The sequence below is a fragment of the Macaca nemestrina genome, chromosome 9 (genome assembly GCF_043159975.1).
Source record: "Macaca nemestrina isolate mMacNem1 chromosome 9, mMacNem.hap1, whole genome shotgun sequence".
Taxonomy (NCBI): Eukaryota; Metazoa; Chordata; class Mammalia; order Primates; family Cercopithecidae; genus Macaca; species Macaca nemestrina.
The window spans coordinates 41,365,128-41,385,518 of NC_092133.1; the positions used below are offsets into that span (position 1 = coordinate 41,365,128).

Below are 20,391 nucleotides of genomic sequence, written 5' to 3' on the forward strand. Positions count from 1 at the left end.
TCTTTTAAACGGAGTCTCACTGTGTCGCCAGGCTGGAGTGCAGTGCCTTGACCTCAGCTCACTGCAGCCTCGCCTCCTGGGGTGAAGCGATTCTCTTGCCTCAGCCTCCCAAGTAGCTAGGACTACAGGTGCATGCCACCATGCCCAGCTGCTTTTTGTATTTTTAGTAGAGACAGAGTTTCACCATGTTGGCCAGGATAATCTTGATCTCCTGACCTTGTGATCTGCCCGTCTTGGCCCCCCAAAGTGTTGGAATTAAAGGCGTGAGCCACCGCGCCTGGCCAAAAATAATTGTTAATAATGGCTTTTCAGTTTCAAGTTGCTTTTGAATTTTCCAACAGTGACCTTATAGCCCCAATATGTTAGTATTATATTTTATACTTTGTTTTTCAAGAAAAGATTTTTACTATAAATAGGGCAAGACCATTAGCACTATCTGTTGTAAAGTACTATGTGATTTTTAAAACCAGTATTATACATTTAGTATGATATGTTGATCTTTAAAATTCCGTATCTTCTCTCTAAGGAAGATCTATCAGCACTGTAAGAGAGGGCGAGATAGAAAAAGAAAAATAGATCTAGGGGATCTAGGGGACAGTGTTAATAGCAACAAACCCCTTTGGTTTATCAATTGTTATGCAGATTAGAAGAATAGTTATAGGTGATTTCAGAGAGGAAAGTATAATGATGAAAGCAAACTAGATTTTTTTCCTTTCTCAATCGCTAGAGATTTTAACAAAAAAAAATTTAATATAATTGTATGCCTATTTCTTCCCCCTCCTATTTACCTTTAAATCTAGCTATCAGTCTTTAAGGAACAGTCAGATCTGTTTAGTTTGTCTTGCAGGTAAGAAGCAAATGTGCTCAGAGAGGGTTATTTTTCCTCTGTAGTTTCAGATATGTTTTTGGCTTTACTCAATTATATACTGGCAGTATATTAACCTGCCAGTAGTAGCAGGTTCAATTTTTTTTTTTTTTTTTGTCTATTAAGCAATCTCCAGTATAGACAAAAGTTACATCTACCCTGCTCTCAAAAAACATGCATACCCCACACTCTGGAAAGTCCCTTCACTGCCCTAATACCAGCCAACATCCCTACAGGATTCTGTGTACTGATAGTCCTTTCCCATCACTGTAATCTAGCCTTTCTAGAGAAGAAAGAAGACTGTCAGAGGAAGCCCTTTGTAAGAGAATTTTTCTTTTTTTTTTTTTTTTGAGACGGAGTCTGGCTCTGTCACCCAGGCTGGAGTGCTGTGGCCGGATCTCAGCTCACTGCAAGCTCCGCCTCCCGGGTTCACGCCATTCTCCTGCCTCAGCCTCCCGAGTAGCTGGGACTACAGGCGCCCGCCACCTCGCCCGGCTAGGTTTTTGTATTTTTTAGTAGAGACGGGGTTTCACCGTGTTAGCCAGGATGGTCTCGATCTCCTGACCTCGTGATCCGCCCGTCTCAGCCTCCCAAAGTGCTGGGATTACAGGCTTGAGCCACCACGCCCGGCCTGTAAGAGAATTTTTCTGACATCTCTGTTAAGATTGCCGGACTTTTCCTGCTCTGGCATTCAGCTCTTCAGCAGATTACAAAAATTACTTGGGGTCCTTCCAACTTTTTGTTTGTTTGTTTTATGTCCTTGTTATTGCTGCCGTCATAGGACAACACAGGTCTCTTATTTTATATTAGAACTTGGCAGGATTGTTCCTCATTGGGGGTTGTTCCCTGTGGGGGTTGTTCCCTATGTTCTGAGCATGTGTATATCAGACCTGCAAGTTCCAGATCTACCCTATCTTTCAATATCATCGGTTTGAGCAGTGTTTGGACTGACCCAGTAATAATTCTTACACAATATCTCACCTCACTTACTCCAGCAGATACCTCTGAAATAGTGTGAAATAAAACTCTATTCTAGGCCAGGCGTAGTGGCTCACGCTTGTAATCCTAGCATATTTGGAGGCTGAAGTGGACAGATGGCTTGAGCTCAGGAGTTCAAGACCAGCATGGGTAACAAGTTGAAACCGCATCTCTACAAAAAATACGAAAAATTAACTGGGCGTGGTGGTGAGCGCCTGTAGTCCCAGCTGCTTGGGGGAACTGAGGCAGGAGAATGAGGTCTGCTTGAGCCCAGGAGGTTGAGGCCTGCAGTGAGCCAAAATCACGCTACTGCATACAAGCCTGGGTGACAAAGTGAGACCCTGTCTCAAAAAAAAAAAAAAAAAAAAAACAGCAAAAAACTCTATTCTAGTTCTGCATACAGACCAACACATGGTCTAAGCCACCCTGTCTGAAACCCCTATCCATGTTCTGTTTCAGATACAAATAGGGTTCCATGAAAACAATTTTGTTAGCATTTCTCTGAAAGAATGAGGGGTAAGAGGGAGGAAAGGAATGACTGCACCCTGTAGAGTGGCTATAAAAGTTTTCCTCCAGCATTTAAAAAAATCTGATGATGTATTATATGGGTTTAGTTGACATTATTGTTTGTCCTTAAAAATAAAGTCACAAATCAACAATTAATAATCTCTTTCTTTTCAGTTTCCAAAAAAAGACTTATAGCAAAATGAATAATCCAGCCATCAAGAGAATAGGAAATCACATTACCAAGTCTCCTGAAGACAAGCGAGAATATCGAGGGCTAGAGCTGGCCAATGGCATCAAAGTACTTCTTATCAGTGATCCCACCACGGATAAGTCATCAGCAGCACTTGATGTGCATATAGGTACAATTGAAAATTGTGAATTAAGCTTCATTTTGTTTCATTGACATAATGTTGACATTTATTAGAACTTTCCATATGTGTTTAAATACTCAGTAGTTACAGTTCTGTGTACCTTATTTTATACCAGAACCCTCGTAAAGCTGTTGGTAAACTGCAGTTGTCTCAGTCAAATAATCTTACATTTTCTAAGGACGTTTTGTTAGGTTCCCACCTAAGGTGACCTAGCAGCAAAAATTCATTGCCATTCTTTACAGTAAGAGCTATAATTTTTTTTTAACCTTGGTACATTTAACAATATATTCCTTTTTCTTTTTTTGTTTTTTTTTTTGTGTTTTTTTGTTTTTTTTTTGTTTTTTTGAGGCAGAGTTTACTCTGTCGCCAGGCTGGAGTGCAGTGGCACAGTCTCGGCTCACTGCAACCTCTGCCTCCTGGATTCAAGCAATTCTCCTGCCTCAGCCCCCTGAGTAGCTGGGATTGCAGGCGCGTGCCACCATGCCCAGCTAATTTTTGTATTTTTATTAGTGACGGGGTTTCACCATGTTGGCCAGGATGGTCTTGATCTCTTGACCTTGTGATCTGCCTGCCTCGGCCTCCCAAAGTGCTGGGATTACAGGCATGAGCCACCGTGCCTGACCTAATGTCATATTTCATAGGTTCTTGTGTGCACATTTCTTTTTTTTTCTTTTCTTTTCTTTTTTTTTTTTTTTTTTTTTTGAGTAGAAGTTTCGCTTTTGTTGCCCAGGGTGGAGTGCAATAGTGCGATCTCTGCTCACCGCAACCTCCACCTCCCTAGTTCAAGCAATTCTCCTACCTCAGCCTCCCGAGTAGCTGGGATTACAGGTATGCACCACCACGCCTGCTTAATTTTGTATTTTTAGTAGAGACAGGGTTTCTCCATGTTGGTCAGGCGGGTCTTGAACTCCTGACCTCAGATGATCTGCCCGTCTTGGCCTCCCAAAGTGCAGAGATTATAGGTGTGAGCCACCGTGCCCAGCCTCGTGTGCACATTTCTTTTTTTTTTTTTTTTTTTTGAGGTGGAGTTTCGCTGTTGTCACCCATGCTGGAGTGCAATGGCATGATCTCAGCTGACTGCAACCTCCACCTCCCAGGTTCAAGCGATTCTCCTCCCTCACCCTCCTAACTGGGAATACAGGTGCCCGCCACCACACCCAGCTAATTTGTGTACTTTTAGTAGAGATGGAGTTTCACCACATTGGCCAGGCTGGTCTCGAACTCCTGACCTCAGGTGATCCACCCACCTCAGCCTCCAAAAGTGTTAGGATTACAGGTGTGAGCCACCACGCCCTGCCATGTGCACATTTCTTACACATTTAATGTTGCTTTAATCAGGTTGCTTTTTTTTTTTCTTTCTTTTTTCTCTGAGACAGAGTATCACTCTGTTGCCCAGGCTGCAGTGCAGTGGCGCAATCTCCGCCCACTGCAGCCCCCACCTCCAGGTTCAAGCAATTTACCTACCTCAGCCTCCCTAGTAGCTGGGATTACAGGTGCCCGCCACCATGCCCAGCTAATTTTGTATTTTTATTAGAGACGAGGTTTTGCCGTGTAGGCCAGGCTGATCTCAAACTCCTGACCTCAGGTGATCTGCCCACCTCGTCCTCCCGAAGTGCTGGGATTAGGGATGTGGGCCACTGTGCCCGGGCAGGTTGCTTTTTATGTATGTGTACAGTTAGTGGGACAGTGTTTCTTTTTGTCCTCTTTGAAAACCTTTTAACTCAGTGCCATTTTAGAACTGATGAAATAGGGTAATATTGAACAAATAACTATTGCCTACCGTAATGCTTTGGACTACCAGAGTGATTTGCAAATGTCATCTAATTTGTACTCACACAGCCCTCTTAGTTGGGTATATATTGAAGCGATTGAGCCAAGATAGGTATTGTGCTTACCATTTCACAACAGCTAGTAGAGCCGGTAACCCCCAAATGCATGCTGTTAGCACTGTGCTATATAGTCTCCTGCAATGAAATCATGACAAGAAAATTCTAGCTCTTAAAACTGTGAGTCCAGCTCTTTCTTCCTGTCCAGTATGTGGTAAAACTAATGTTCGGAGACACTAAGTAACCTGCCCAAAGTTACCAACTAATTAGTGTCAAGAGCAGGCACTAGAGACCAGTCTTCTGACTACTGATTTGCTTTCTAAATAACAGCATTTTAGGTAACTTGTGCTTAACTTTCTCTGATTATATGGTTGGAGTTGTCATACTAACAAGAACTACAAGTCATCTGTACTTACTAGCTTTCAACATAAGACAATGATTTATTATATACGTGTTTTCTCTTTCAGGTTCATTGTCGGATCCTCCAAATATTGCTGGCTTAAGTCATTTTTGTGAACATATGCTTTTTTTGGGAACAAAGAAATATCCTAAAGAAAATGAATACAGCCAGTTTCTCAGTGAGCATGCAGGAAGTTCAAATGCCTTTACTAGTGGAGAACATACCAATTACTATTTTGATGTTTCTCATGAACACCTAGAAGGTGCCCTAGACAGGTAATGCAGAATACCCTATGAATTATCCAACTTTGTGTACTTGTCACATTAATAATAATAACAATTATTATTTCTACAGAGATGGCTTTATAGCTTCATAGTTTAACAAAAGGTATTTTAACCTGTGTTTTTCCCTGTGTTTTCTGAAAAAGAAAAAATGAATGATGTCATATATTTACTGAGTGGTAAAGGAATAATAGTGGCATGACTTTAAATGAGTCTTCAGGCCTGCAAAGTATTTTATTGAGGTATAGAATTTTTAGCAGCCCTTTCCATTCTAACTGGTGTTACATCTAAAGCATGTGATGAGGACTAACCTGATAGTGTCATTGATCTCTTTTCAGACATACTTCTGTTCCAGAATGCTAAACCTTAAATATTCGCTCCTCATTCATTTCCTTGCTTCTCAAGGATGCTTAGTAGATACAGAACGTTTTGATCTGCTATTTCAACCATGGGGATATTTTGAAAGTGTTTTCTGGAGCAAACTCCATTAGGCCAATTTAATTTCTTGGTCTATATATATATTTTTTTTCTTTAGATGGAGTTTCGCTCTTGTTGCCCAGGCTGGAATGCCATGGCGCAGTCTTGGCTCACTGCAACCTTCGCTTCCCGGGTTCAAGCAATTCTGCCTCAGTCTCCTGAGTAATTGGGATTACAGGCATGTGCCACCATGCCCGGCTAATTTGGTATTTTTAGTAGAGATGGGCTTTCCCCATGTTTGTCAGGCTGGTCTCGAACTCCTGACCTCAGGTGATCCGCCCACCTCACCCTCCCAGAATGCTGGGATTACAGGTGTGAGCCACTGCACCCAGCCTTGGTCAATATATTTTTTTTTTTGGATCAATTTTTTATACAGCTAACAATTTCTAATTTTTTTGTTACATCAGCGATTTGATTCATTATTTGAAGTGTAACTTATCCTTGGTGAATATTTATAGTTTTCTGTGATGCCAAGGTGTAATTCAGCAACTTTTTTGATCTATAATGAAATTTGACACTTTTAGTCACTGTCAGCTTTATTTGCTTACTTTTAATAATAATTGTTATATTTTTGAAAAAACATTATCAAAGCGAGGGCGTGGGTTTATGATATGTACTGGGTCAAAGTAGTCTGTTTCCTACTTATTCTAATATTTTATGTTTCAGTCTTTAGGCAGCAGCTTTGAGGTATAATCATCTCTGATATGTATTCCCAGAGGACTTCCATTAATGAGTGCCCTGGGATCATACACTGAATTTCATTTCCTGCTTTACAAATGCTGCAGCAGATGTTCATATAGTAGATCTCTGTATGATGGAGGATGTCTGTTACTTGTCTCAAACTAAAAATCCACTTGTATAAGAGGATCATTTTAAAAACCTGATTATACTGTGTCATAACATGATCCTTTATCTGGGCCTATCCAGCTTTGGTATGTAGCTGTTAGACATTTTTCCCAGCCTCGAGGTATTGAGGTGGGTAAAAGATGTTATGTGGCCAGAAATTCTCTGTTTTCATACATCTTTGATTATAGACTCCAGATAGATAGAGTTTCCCCTTGTGGTATATGTAAAGTACTTAGCACAGTATCGTATTTACTTACGCACTTAAAGTGAATAGCAAGTAATGATAATGGCTTCTGTGACAGCTGGACTGTGAGGTGTAGTAACTGAGATGTTTATAGACCTAAGAGTTCCTTAGACCCACTGAATAAAATAGTCCTGTTCAGAGCCTCTGCTCTTAACTTCATCTAAATCAAGTCTTATTCTATAAAATGGGATGTAAAGTTTCTTAAGAATTACTACAGGAATCCTGAGTTAAATTTAACCTGATATAGAAGAGTTAATTTATTAGCTGTAGGTATCTTAAACTTTGGTACTATTATTAAGGAATAGCCTCAAGAAAGGCCTATTGGTTACTTATGTTAAAGTTACATACTGTGTTATTTACTGAATCACTGCTTATTAAAAATTTATGGACTGTTTCTCTTATAATTTCATCAAAGCCCATAATCATGTCTTAGGCAAATTATGTCATACCTCAGGTTTTTCACTGCGTTATGTTTTTTCCTACTAATTCAAGTTTGTTTTTCTACATAAGAAGAAAGAAATATTCAAATTGAGCCTGTTAAAAGTAGGTCACTTGTTTGTCCTAAGGTGCCTGAGTCTTAGTGACATTGCACCTAAAACTGTAAATTTAAGATTGGCCTCAAAACTATGACCTGCCTTTTTCTTTCTTTCTCTTTTTTTTTTGGAGAATTAGCCACATATAACAGTTTTTATAGACATGCCAAATTAAAAATCTTAAATAGACTGCTGTTGTCTCCATAATCTGCCTTTTTTGGTGTTAATTTTTTAAATTTTCAGTATTTATCAACTCCTCTGCAGTTACCTTTGTTCAATATTAGATTTTTCTTCTGTTCCATAGCACTTATTTTGTATTCCTTTTTTCTTAGTAGCAATGGTTGTTTTGTTTCTGATTCTGCAAAATTTGCATTTCCTATCTAATAAGTTTGAAAAATCTTTTTAAAAGACCATTCTTTTAAAATGACATCTTTCAAGTTTTAATTATGTTTCATACCCTTAGGTTTGCACAGTTCTTTCTGTGCCCCTTGTTCGATGAAAGTTGCAAAGACAGAGAGGTGAATGCAGTTGATTCAGAACATGAGAAGAATGTGATGAATGATGCCTGGAGACTCTTTCAGTTGGAAAAAGCTACAGGGAATCCTAAACACCCCTTTAGTAAATTTGGGACAGGTTTGTCAACAGCTGCTTTCCTTGACCTCATTTAAACCCAAGGCCACTGCATAGTATTATATTTTATGTTTATATAAAATATATTTATGTATATATTTATGTATATAACCCATGGCATATACAGTTCATGGCATATTTTACATTTCAGGATAGATTTCAAAATTCCACATTTCTACTTATATCCTGTTCAAATAGGGTTCTAAATGTTTAAGGAGCAGAGCAGTTAGAGTTGTGAATAGATATTAACCAGCATTCCATATGGAGAAGATAATAGATTCTTTTATTCCAAAGCCTACCTTCCAAAGTACTTTTTTTGTAAAGGCTCACTATAGTATTGTTGAATCCACTTGTCCTCATTTCCTCCACTTCTGCTAATCCAGATGCATAGCATCTGCTCTGGGGTTAACTCTGTGGGAGACAGGACACTGTAGAAGACACAGAAGATCCCTGCTCTGAAAGTGCTACAATCTCCTAGAGGGAGATAAGAAGTGGGGATAACAGGAAGTAGAATAAGATAAATGTGGAGACTCTTGACTTTATAATTGTACCTTTTTCTTCAATTTTTCATTAAAAAGTACTTGTTTAAATATTTAAACAGTAGAAAAGCATTTAAAGTAAAAATAAAAGCAGAAACACCAAGTCTGTCTATTCTTTATCTATTCCTGCCAGTCCTACTCACCAGAGGTAATCATTGTTAACAGATTGCTTTACTGTTAAAATACTGTTTTGGGTATTATAAAAGTTTATAAGAATAATGATAATATATTATTTAGTGTAATTAGAAATTTATGCTTAAAAATTAACTTCTCTGACAACATGCTTATTTTACAAATTAGTTTTGGGAACTTTTTAAAACCATAAAGACAACTTTAAGTTTGGATATCATTCTAATATGTCGAACAGCAGTCAGAGAAATTAGCATAGCTTTACAGATTTAGGAGTTTTAAAAAATTACACTTTGAAGCAATGATACTATATTCTTTAGAACCGTAGTACTCGGCACTCAATATTAACATAATTGCCAAGATGAATAGTGTGGTTCTTAGAATGTCTACATAATGCTGAATTTTTTGAGAAGTGATTTTTGTGGAGAACATCAGCATACATGGTATGTAAAGAAGGGAATGTGATTGCCGGGCGCGGTGGCTCAAGCCTGTAATCCCAGCACTTTGGGAGGCCGAGACGGGCGGATCACAAGGTCAGGAGTTCGAGACCATCCTGGCGAACCCGGTGAAACCCCGTCTCTACTAAAAATACAAAAACCTAGCCGGGCGAGGTGGCGGGCGCCTGTAGTCCCAGCTACTCGGGAGGCTGAGGCAGGAGAATGGCGTGAACCCGGGAGGCAGAGCTTGCAGTGAGCTGAGATCCGGCCACTGCACTCCAGCCTGGGTGACAGAGCAAGACCCCGTCTCAAAAAAAAAAAAAAAAAAAAAAGAAGGGAATGTGAGTTTTAAAAAACAAATATCAGGTCAGGCATGGTGGCTCATGCCTGTAACTGCAATACTTTGGAAGACCAAGGTGGGAGGATTGCTTGAGTTCAGGAGTTTGAGACCAGCCTGGGCAACATAGTGAGACACTGTCTCTACAAGAAAATAAAATAATTAGCCAGGCATGGTGGTATGTGCCTGTAGTCCCTGCTACCTGGGAGGCTGAGGATGGCTTGAGCCAGTGAGGTCAACTACAGTGAGCCACAATTGAGCCACTGCACTCCAGCCTGGGTGATAGTAAGACCCTGTCTCAAAAACAAACAAACAAAAAAACCAACTTTTTTTTTGTTTTTTCAAAAACATTACATTCAAATGATTATTTATTTATTTGAGATGGAGTCTGGCTTTTGTCACCAAGGCTGGAGTGCAGTGGCCTGATCTCAGCTCACTGCAACCTCTGCCTCCCAAGTTCCAGCAATTCTCCTGCCTCAGCCCTCTGAGTAGCTGGGATTACAGGCGCCCGCCACCACGCCCAGCTAATTTGTGTACTTTTAGTAGAGATGGGGTTTCGCCACGTTGGTCAGGCTGGTCTTGAAATCCTGACCTCAGGTGATCCGCCCACCTCAGCCTCTCAAAGTGCTGGAATTACAGGCGTGATCCACCGCGCCCAGTGATTATTTGTTTTTTAAAGTAGTCTCTTTGGTATGTTAGATACTTACACAAACAATGCTACTATTGTGCAGAATATGTTGGAGCTCCTCTTTGGGAGTTGCCTTTTTTAAAATAACGTCACTGGTGACAAATTATAATCAGCATAATCAGAAAGCAGTTACACATTTTCCAGAAATAAATCCAGTGAATAAGGTGAGTAATGTTACTTCTGGTCACAAACAAGGAACATTTTTTTTTTCCTGTGGAGATGGGATCTCACTATGTTGACCAGGCTGGTCTTGAACTCCTGGCCTCAAGTATTCTTCCTGCCTTAGCCTCCCAAAGTGCTGAGATTATAGGCATGAGTCACCATGCCTGGCCACAAGAACAATCTTAAAATATTCTGTAGAAGGGTTTCAGGAATGATGGGCAAAGAGATACATTGCATGGCATATCCATATGGGTGAAGTTTCAGGGCATATTTCTTTTTATAGCCTGACAAAGCTAGGCAGTTAGTAAAGTACATGGTAATATAAACAGCTGAGAAACAAGTGAGCCAGACTCAGTACACAGTACAGAAAATGTGATATAATAGAAATGTCAAGTTACCTTCTGATTTTAGAATTATAAACTTACATTGAATTTAGAAGTTCTATGTATTTTTTTTTTTTTGAGACAGAGTCTTGTTCTGTCACCCAGGCTGGAGTGCAGTGGTGCAATCTCGGCTCACTGCAAGCTCTGCCTCCCGGGTTCTCGCCATTCTCCTGTCTCAGCCTCCCAAGTAGCTGGGACTACAGGCGCCCGCCACCACGCCCAGCTAATTTTTTGTATTTTTTTTTTTTTTTTAGTAGAGACGGGGTTTCACCGTGTTAGCCAGGATAGTCTCGATCTCCTGACCTCGTGATCCGCCCGCCTCAGCCTCCCAAAGTGCTGGGAGTACAGGCGTGAGCCACCGCGCCTGGCCATAGTTCTATGTATTTTTAAGGTCACAGGTACATTTGAAAATTTGATGAAAGCAAAAAAAAAAAAAAAAAAAGAAAATTTGATGAAAGCTCTATGCCCTCATCTCAGATATTATGCATATTTAAAACTTTGCGAAAGTGATCCTTGAAGTAGGATCCTTTGTCAGAAATTCATGCTAATGTATGTAGATTGCTTTAGCCTCAGATGTTTTTGTGAATGTGGGCCACTTTGTTCATCAGGGAATTTGTTTTTGTTTTTGTTTTTGTTTTTGAGACAGTCTTGTTCTGTTGCCCAGGCTGGTGTACAGTATGGTGATCTTGGCTCACTGCAACCTCTGCCTCTCAGATTCAAGCGATTCTCCTGCCTCAGCCTTCTGAGTAACTGGGATTACAGGCACCCACTACATTGCCCAGCTAATTTTGTATTTTTAGTAGAGATGGGATTTCACCATGTTAGCCAGGCTGATCTCAAACTCCTGACCTCAAGTGATCCCCCCGTCTCAGCCTCCCAAAGTGCTGGGATTACAGGCATAAGCCATCATGCCTGGTCTCATCAAGGGATTTTGATTTAAAATAATAATACTAGGAAAAGGTATGTATTTTTGAATGAATAAAAACCACACATTGTATTATCTGTTTTAAGAAAACTTTACAGTAAGATGTTTGTCCCTAGCATTTTTCATGCTTCAGAAATAGTATAGATTAGTGCCTTTCAAACTCTTTTTTGTATACAACTCATAGTAAGAAGGGCATTTTATTTGGCAATTCAGAGCACATATATGTGTTTGTGTGAGCAGCTGAAACAAAAGTTTTGTCAAACACTGTCTTACATCATGGGATGCAGTCTGGCACTTTCCGTTATATTCTGTTTTTTTTTTTTTCCTAGAGAAACTCTGGTTTGCTAATACTTTAAATGCATTTAATTACAATATAATGGGTCCTGACCCACAGTTTTAGTAGTCCAAAGTGATAGACAATAAACTCTGAGCATTGGATAAAATACAGCACTTATCCGTGAACAAAAATAAACCACAACAATAAAAAACTTTTTTTTTTTTTTTTTGAGACGGAGTCTCGCTCTGTCGCCCAGGCTGGGGTGCAGTGGCGCGATCTTAGCTCACTGCAAGCTCCGCCTCCCGGGTTTACACCATTCTCCTGCCTCAGCCTCCTGAGTAGCTGGGACTACAGGTGCCGCCACCTCGCCCGGCTAGTTTTTTGTATTTTTTAGTAGAGACAGGGTTTCACCGTGTTAGCCATGATGGTCTCGATCTTCTGACCTCGTGATCCGCCCATCTCGGCCTCCCAAAGTGCTGGGATTACAGGCTTGAGCCACCGCGCCTGGCCAATAAAAAACTTTTAAGCTGATTAAAAACTATTGTCAAACATCATGATTAATGGAGGTTTCAGAAGATTTCTGTTGAAAAAATAAGGATGCCCACTATCACTTTTTGTTTGGCTATACTTACAAGTATTAATCATTACAGTAAGTCAAGGGGAAAATGTGATTATAAAAGATGGAAAGGAAGCACCACAAACAAAACCTATTTCTTTATTTCTGTATGATAGGATTGCCTCCATAAAAATACTGAAGGAAATCTTCAGATCAGTCATTACAAATAATTAAGCAAGGTTGCCAGAAAGAAGAGGAACACACTAAAATTGCGGTTGGTTTTTTTGTTTTGTTTTGTTTTGTTTTTGTTTTTGTTTTGAGATGGAGTCTCACTCTGTCACCCAGGCTGGAGTGCAGTGGTGCGACCTTGGCTCACTGCCATCTCCGCCTCCCGGGTTCAAACGATTCTCCTGTCTCAGCTTCCCAAGTAGTTGGGATTACAGGCGTGAGCCACTGTGCCCGTTCATGTTCTTGTATCAATAGTCAATTACAGGAAAATGCTGGGGTAAAAATTATTTCATTCGCAATATTTAACAAAGCTATAAAATACTCAGAAATATGCCCCAAATTTCTCTAAATTCAATGCAGTGCCAGTTGAAAGTCCTGTAAGTTTTTTTGAGGGTTTTTATAATGTCATTATAAAATTAATAGGAGAGTAAAAGGCCAAGAATAGCTAAGATAATTTTGAAGAACAAGGAAAACTACTTCTACCAGGTACCAAGACTTATTGTAAAGTTCTAGTTGTTACAGTATTAGAATTGATGCAGGGGTGCATGAAGATACCGGTAGAACAGATTATAGACCCTGGAAACATATCCACAAACATGGAAACTTGATGTAAGGAAGAGGTACATTACAAATGAATGAAAAAAATATAGTTCTTTCTTAGGACTTTATGTAGACTTTCCATAGACTACAGGCACGTGCCACTGAGTCTGGTTCGCTGCAACTTTTAAAAGAAAATATATGAGAATTTTTTTGATCTTCAGGTGGAAGAAAAATTCTTAAACACACAAAAAAAAACCCCATAAAGATAGACATAAACCATAGGTTTAGAGATAAACTTGACCTCATTGAAATTTAAAATTCTTGTTCAAAAGAGACACAAAAAGCTAGATGTGGTGGTATGCACCTGTAATCCCAGCTTCTCAGCAAGCTGAGGCAGGAGGATGGTTTGCACCCAGGAGTTCAAGACCAGTCTAGGCAACATAGACCCTGTCTTTTTTCTTTTTTTTTTTTGAGACAGAGCCTCACCCTGTTGCCCCGGCTGGAGTGCAGTGGTGCAATCTTGGCACTCTGTAACCTCCTCCTCCTGGGTTCTAATGATCCTCCTATCCCAGCCTCACAAGTAGCTGAGACTACACGCACACGCTACAGCACTCAGCTAATTATTTAATCTTTTTTTTTTTTTTTTTTTTTTGAGACGGAGTCTCGCTCTGTCGCCCAGGCTGGAGTGCTGTGGCCGGATCTCAGCTCACTGCAAGCTCCGCCTCCCAGGTTCCCGCCATTCTCCTGCCTCAGCCTCCCCAGTAGCCGGGACTACAGGCGCCCGCCACCTCGCCCGGCTAGTTTTTTGTATTTTTTAGTAGAGACGGGGTTTCACCGTGTTAGCCAGGATGGTCTCGATCTGCTGACCTCGTGATCCGCCCTTCTCGGCCTCCCAAAGTGCTGGGATTACAGGCTTGAGCCACCACCGTGTATTTAATCTTTTGTAGAGATGGGGTCTCCCTATGTTGCCCAAGCTGATCTCAAACTTCTAGGCTCAAGTGATCCTCCTGCCTCAGCCTCCCAAAGTGCTAGGATTACAGGCATGAACCATCTTGCCCATCCTCTTCACTTCTCTACCCAGTTTCCTTCCATGTCAGGTTGATGTCAATATTAAATGAGATTGTGCTTGTGAAGCCCATAATAATGTTAAATAAATCATGTTAATAGTATAATACCTGATTGGTAGCTGTGAAAGGACAGTAGGATTCTGAAAAGGTCCTTGCCTTGATTCCATATAGATTTTAGGATTGTTTTTTTCTATTTCTGTGAAGAATGTCATTGGTCTTTTGATGGGGGTTGCATTGAATCTGTAGATATTTGGATAGTATGGAATTTTAACAATATTAGTTCTTCCAGCCCATGAATACAGGATATCTTTCCTTTTTGTGTGTGCCCTCTTTAATTTCTCTCATTAGTATTTTATAGTTTTCATTGTAGAGATCTTTTACTTTTTTTTTGTTTTTCTGAGACGGAGTCCCACTCTTTTGCCCAGGCTGGAGTGCAGTGGCGCCATCTCAGCTCACTGCAACCTCCACCTCCTGGGTTCAAGTAATTCTGCCTCAGCCTCCCAAGTAACTGGGATTATAGGCTTGCACCACCATGCCCAGCTGATTTTCGTATTTTTAGTAGAGACGAGGTTTCGCATGTTGGCCAGGCTGGTCTCAAACTCCTGAGCTCAAGTGATCCGCCCAAGTTGGCCTCCCAAAGTTCTGGGATTACAGGTGTGAGCCACTGCGTCCAGGCTGAGATCTTTTACTTTTTTGGTTCAATTTGTTCTTAGAGGGTGTGTGTGTGTGTGTGCTTTGTGTTTTTTTGTGTGTGTGTTTTTTGTTTTTGTTTTTTGTAGCTATTATAAATGGGATTGCTTTCTTGATTTGTGGGGTTATTTTTCTTTTTTTCTCTCCAGATTGTTCACTGTTGGCATATAGAAATGCCACTGATTTTGGTATGCTGACTTTTGTATCCTGCAACTTTACTGAATTCATTTATCAGTTCTAACAGGTGTTTTTGGTAGAGTCTTTAGGTTTTTCTAAATATAAGATTATGTTGTCTATAAACAATGGCAGTTTGACTTCTTTCTTTACATTTCGGATGCTCTTTATGTCTTGTCTAATGGCTCTGGCTAGGACTTCCAGTACTATGCTGTATAAAGTGGTAAAAGTGGGGATGCTTGTCTTCTTCAGATCTTAGAGCAAAGGCTTTCAATTTTTTTGCTGTTCCATATGATGTTAGCTCTGAGTTTGTCATATATGGCCTTTATTGTTTTGACATATGTTCCTTCTGTACCCAGTGTGTTGAGAATGTTTATCGTGAAGGGATGTTGAATTTTGTCAAATGCCTTTTTCAGCTTATGGTGTTTGTCCTTGATTTTGTTACTGTGATGTATCATGTTTTTATTTTGTTTTGTTTTGATACAGTCTCACTCTGTTGCCCAGGCTGGAGGGCAGTGGTACAATCTCGGCTTACTGTAACCTCTACCTCCCGGGTTCGAGTGATTCTCTTGCTTCAGCCTCCCCAGTAGCTGGGATTACAGGCACATGCCTGGCTAATTTTTGTATTTTTAGTAGAGACTGAGTTTTGCCATGTTGGCCAGGCTGGTCTGGAACTCCTGATCTCAAGTGATCCACCCGCCTTGGCCTCCCAAAGTGCTGGGATTACAGGCATGAGCCATTACACCTGGCCCTGTGATGTATCATGTTTATTGATTTGTATATATTTGTATATATTTTGTGTTTGTTTGTTTGTTTGTTTGAGATGGAGTCTCACTCTTTCGCCCAGGCTAGAGTACAGTGGTGCCATCTCGGCTCACTGCAAACCTCCACCTTCTGTGTTCAAGCGATTCTGCTGCCTCAGCCTTTCAAGAAGCTGGGATTGCAGCACCCACCACCACGTCTGGTTAATTTTTGTATTTTTAGTAGAGACAGGGTTTTACTATGTTGGCCAGGCTGATCTCAAACTTCCGACCTTAGGTGATCCACCTGCCTTGGCCTCCCAAAGTGCTGGGATTATAGACATGAGCCACTGTGCCCAGCCTGATTTGTATATGTTGAACCATCTTTGCATCCCTGAGATGAATCCTGCTTGATCATGTTGAATGATACATATATATATTTATATTTTTCTTTTCTTTTTCTTTTTTTTTTTTTTTGAGGTAGAGTCTCGCTCTGTCACCCAGGCTGGAGTGCAGTGGCGCAATCTCGGCTTACCGCAACCTCCACCTCCCAGGTTCAAGCAGTTCTGCCTCAGCCTGCCAAGTAGCTAGGATTACATGCCTGCCACCATGCCTGGCTAATTTATGAATGATATTTTTACTATGTTATTGAATTCAGTTAGTGTCCACTTTGGCTTTTTCTCTTCATTATTCAAATATGCATTTAGTTTCATAGTTCCTGATAAATTGGAAGCCATTTTTCTGCCCTATTTTGTTTTTTTGTTTGCTTCTTCATGGAATTAAAGTAGGAACAGTTGAATATTTACAAGTAGGTTTAGAATAGGAAAAGGAAAAACTTAGTTCTGGTTATGCCTTACTGATCTGTTTCTCCAAACATAACTCTGCCGACACTGTGGGAGCAACTGGGTTTAGTTAGCTGGGAGGGAAATAAAAGAAGGAGGTCAAAGAGTGGGTGGGAGCATTGAAACAGGTACTCCTTCATGTATAGGTAGAATGAAAGGCAAAGTAGAAGACAAGAATACAGAGGGTGGGGCTGTGTTTTAGGTGTGGGTGACTTTTTTTTTTTTTTTGAGACCGAGTCTTACTCTTGTTGCCCACACTGGAGTGACATGGCATGATCTTGGCTCACTGCAACCTCCACCTCCTAGGTTTAAGTGGTTATCGTATCTCAGCCACCCAAGTTGCTGGGATTATAGGCGCATACCACAATGCCCAGCTAATTTTTTTTTTTTTTAAGTAGAGACAGGGGTTTCACCATGTTGGCCAGGCTGGTCTCGAACTCCTGACCTCAGGTGATCTGCCCACGTTGGGCTCCCAAAGTGCTAGGATTATGGTGTGAACCACTGCGCCCAGCTAGTGAAAAGAAAGAAAATTTCTTTTCTTTTTTCTTTTCTTTTCTTTCTTTCAGACAGGGTTTCCTTCTGTCATTCAGGCTGGAGTGCAGTCGCATAATCTCGGCTCACTGCAGCCTTCATTTCCTGCGTTCAAACGATTCTCCTGCCTCAGCCTCTGGAGTAGCTGGGATTGCAGGCATGTGCCGTCACACCTGGCTAGTTTTTGTATTTTTATTAGAGTCAGGGTTTCACCATGTTGCCCAGGCTAGTCTCAAACTCCTGAGCTCAAGTGATCTCTGACTCCGCTGCTATTTACTCTGGTATGCTTATTGCAAGTTCATAGGATTATAAGTATAAATGAGCCCGAATTTTGTCTGTCTCAGTTGAAAAGTAATTTTTTTAGTTCCCCTACATGTAAAGTGCATTTGAAAATGCAAAGAAGTGTAACCAGTGTCATTGCACTCAAGGTGCTGAAAGTTTCGTTGGGGAAGCAAGGCAAACCCAGGATTTCATTGAGTGTAATTTTAGCTTTGATTTTCCAGGATCATCATCTCTCCTTTTTCTTCCTCCTTTTTCTTACTAATTTTTATTGAGTGCTGTGCTAAGTACTTTACATGGATTATTTAATTTCTAATAATTCTCACAGTAACCCCAGTAGGTAGATGCTCTTATTTCCATCTTATATACGTGTAGATTAAGACTTAAGATAATTAAATTGCCTAGGGTCCCTCAGCTTTTAAGTGCTAGAGTCAGGATCTGAGTCCAGATTTGGAGCTTTTAAACACTATTCTATTTTGCCTGTTTTAGTGTTGCCCAGAATTTAATTCTCCAGGATCTTAGTGGAGATGCAGTTTCACTTCTGCTGAAGTATAGGTAAGATTTCCTTAAGCAGAAGGAAGAGCCATTCAAGGGGAAAAAGAAAAGGAATTATTATTTATTGTATTTGGCTAATGTTTTAGTCTTGCAGGGAGTACAGAGAGGAGAGAGATAGGGCGGTAGTGAAACTCTCTGTATAGGTTATGGATTTCAATTATTAAGTCAGTCTGAACTCAAAGCCTGTGTTCTTCATGATAATAATTAGGTTGACCCCCAAAACCATGACATGAAGAAAAGACCAAGGAGTGAGCCTGGTTTCTTTTGGAGAACATGAGTTAGGATAGTTTGAGTATAACAAAGGATACCTTTGCATAGAAAAATAGGAAGGAATAGAATAAAAAAATAGAACCAAATAAAATTGTGGAATATGAGCCAGAGGGTAGTTCAGTGACTCCTGATCCTGTGGTAAAGATAATAACACACCAAATCAGACTCTAATACAAGTTCAATTACTTTTTTGTCTCTTCCCTCCCACCCTTATTTCCTCTTTCCCTTCACCATTTTTTTTCGTGAAGAATTTAAAACATACACAAAAGTACACAAAATACTATAATGACCCTATGTGTGCATTACATTTCCATTCACCCTTTTGTATTATTTTGAAGAGATACTAGATATCATTTTGCTCATAAATATTTCAGTGTATATTCTAAGACATAACAGTTCATTTTTAAAAACATAAAAATACCATTATTGTTACCATTAATATCAAATATCCAGTTAGTGTTCAAATTTCTAATGTTCTTATAAAAATCATAATTTTTAAAGTTTATTTGAATCAGAGTCCAAATAAGGCTCAAGTATTAGTGACTGTTTGATATGTCCTTTATTATTATTATTTTAATTTTTGTAGAGAGAGGATCTCACTATGTTGTCCAGACTGGTCTTGAAATCCTAGCTCCAAGCAATTCTCCCACCTTGACCACCCAAAGTGCTAGGACCCCAAAGTGAGCCACCCAAAGTGAGCCACCACACCAGTCTGATATGTCTTTTAAGTCTCTTTTTAGCTTATGAGTTCATCCTTCATCTCTTCCTCTGCTCCTTCCCCTCACTCCCCTCTTGGAATTTATTTATTGAATAATCAGGTTGGTTGTTTTATCGAACTTCTCATAGCCTAGATTTTTTTTTTTTTACTGCACCCCTAACAATGTAGTTTAACAAGTTCCTCTGTCTTCTGTATTTCTACAAATTGGCAGTTGGATATAGAGACTTGATCAAATTTATCTTTGACTTTTTGACAAGGCACCTTCATAGGTGGTGATGTATTTTTCCATTGGGCATATGATGTCTGGTCATTTATTTGTGATGTTGCAAACATTGATTCTCAGTGCATCACCTCCCTAATTTTGGTTTTTCTAATGCTAATTCTATTATTCCATCTGTTTTGGTTAACTTGAGTACTACTGTAAAATCTCTTTTTCTGCTATTTGGCTAGTCAGTGGTATAGTTACTATAGGAAAGGCAGGATAAATGCTTTTATTCCATTCCGTTTATTGACCAGTTTTCAAAATAATGAATTGGTTCATCAGCATCCTTCAAGGTGACTAATTTGTTTTTTTGAGTGTATCACATAAACTCATGGATATAAAAACATTTCATATATTTTAGTCCATGTAATCATTTATTGTTCCCTAAGCTTTTCCATGGATTTTGTTACTATCTTTTTTACCCTCACTGGGATATGTGTCTACAGAAAACTAGAAATTTACTGAAAACAAGACCTGGACCAATCAAGTGTAGGAGTGTTTTCTGATGGCATTTAAGAGGTTTTTGCTTAAAATCCCCTCTTATAACTCGTATCTTGTGCTTGCATATACCTAGCTGCAGAGGAATTGTCATTTTAAATTTTGTGAGAAAATTCACATATATTAAAAGGCTTTAGTCTCTCACTTCCAGGATTTTTAGAAGATTGCTATAGCAAGAAGAAAGGACTTTAAAAAAAGTTTATAATAATTCCAAGTAACTAGCTATACATATGTTAGCCTAACTTTCAGGATCTTGGGTTTTCAGAGAATGTGTACAATTAAAATGGCTTATAACTATAAAGTTGACCTCTCCCTGAGAACATACTATTGGAGCAACCTCTGGTTTCTAAGACATTTCTAAAACTTAAAACTCATTCCTTCTCAGAATAAGAAATATATTGCTGACTTCAGAATTTTCCAGGAAAATAAATTTTATTCCCTCAAAAATCAGCATTCATATACATTAGTACTGAGTTTGTAAGCTTTATTTATTCTAAACAGAATTTAAAATAGTTGTTAAAATGAAAATATAAAGTAGCACTTACTGGATTTTACAATTTACCAACCCCTCTTCACATCCATTATTACATTTCTTAGGCTTCACAA

At 39.6% G+C, this 20,391-nt stretch overlaps 1 protein-coding gene across 5 annotated transcripts in view; it reads left to right on the plus strand.

Moving 5' to 3' along the window:
- LOC105480260 (insulin degrading enzyme) overlaps positions 1-20,391 on the plus strand; it is a 139,180-nt gene that overhangs the window by 50,636 nt on the left and 68,153 nt on the right. For all 5 annotated transcript variants that reach the window (XM_011738862.3, XM_011738844.3, XM_011738854.3 and 2 more), the window contains exons 2-4: positions 2,525-2,709; positions 5,015-5,222; positions 7,792-7,961. In XM_011738862.3, coding sequence (XP_011737164.1) covers positions 2,525-2,709; positions 5,015-5,222; positions 7,792-7,961 — 563 coding nt within the window. The remainder of the gene's footprint in view (positions 1-2,524; positions 2,710-5,014; positions 5,223-7,791; positions 7,962-20,391) is intronic.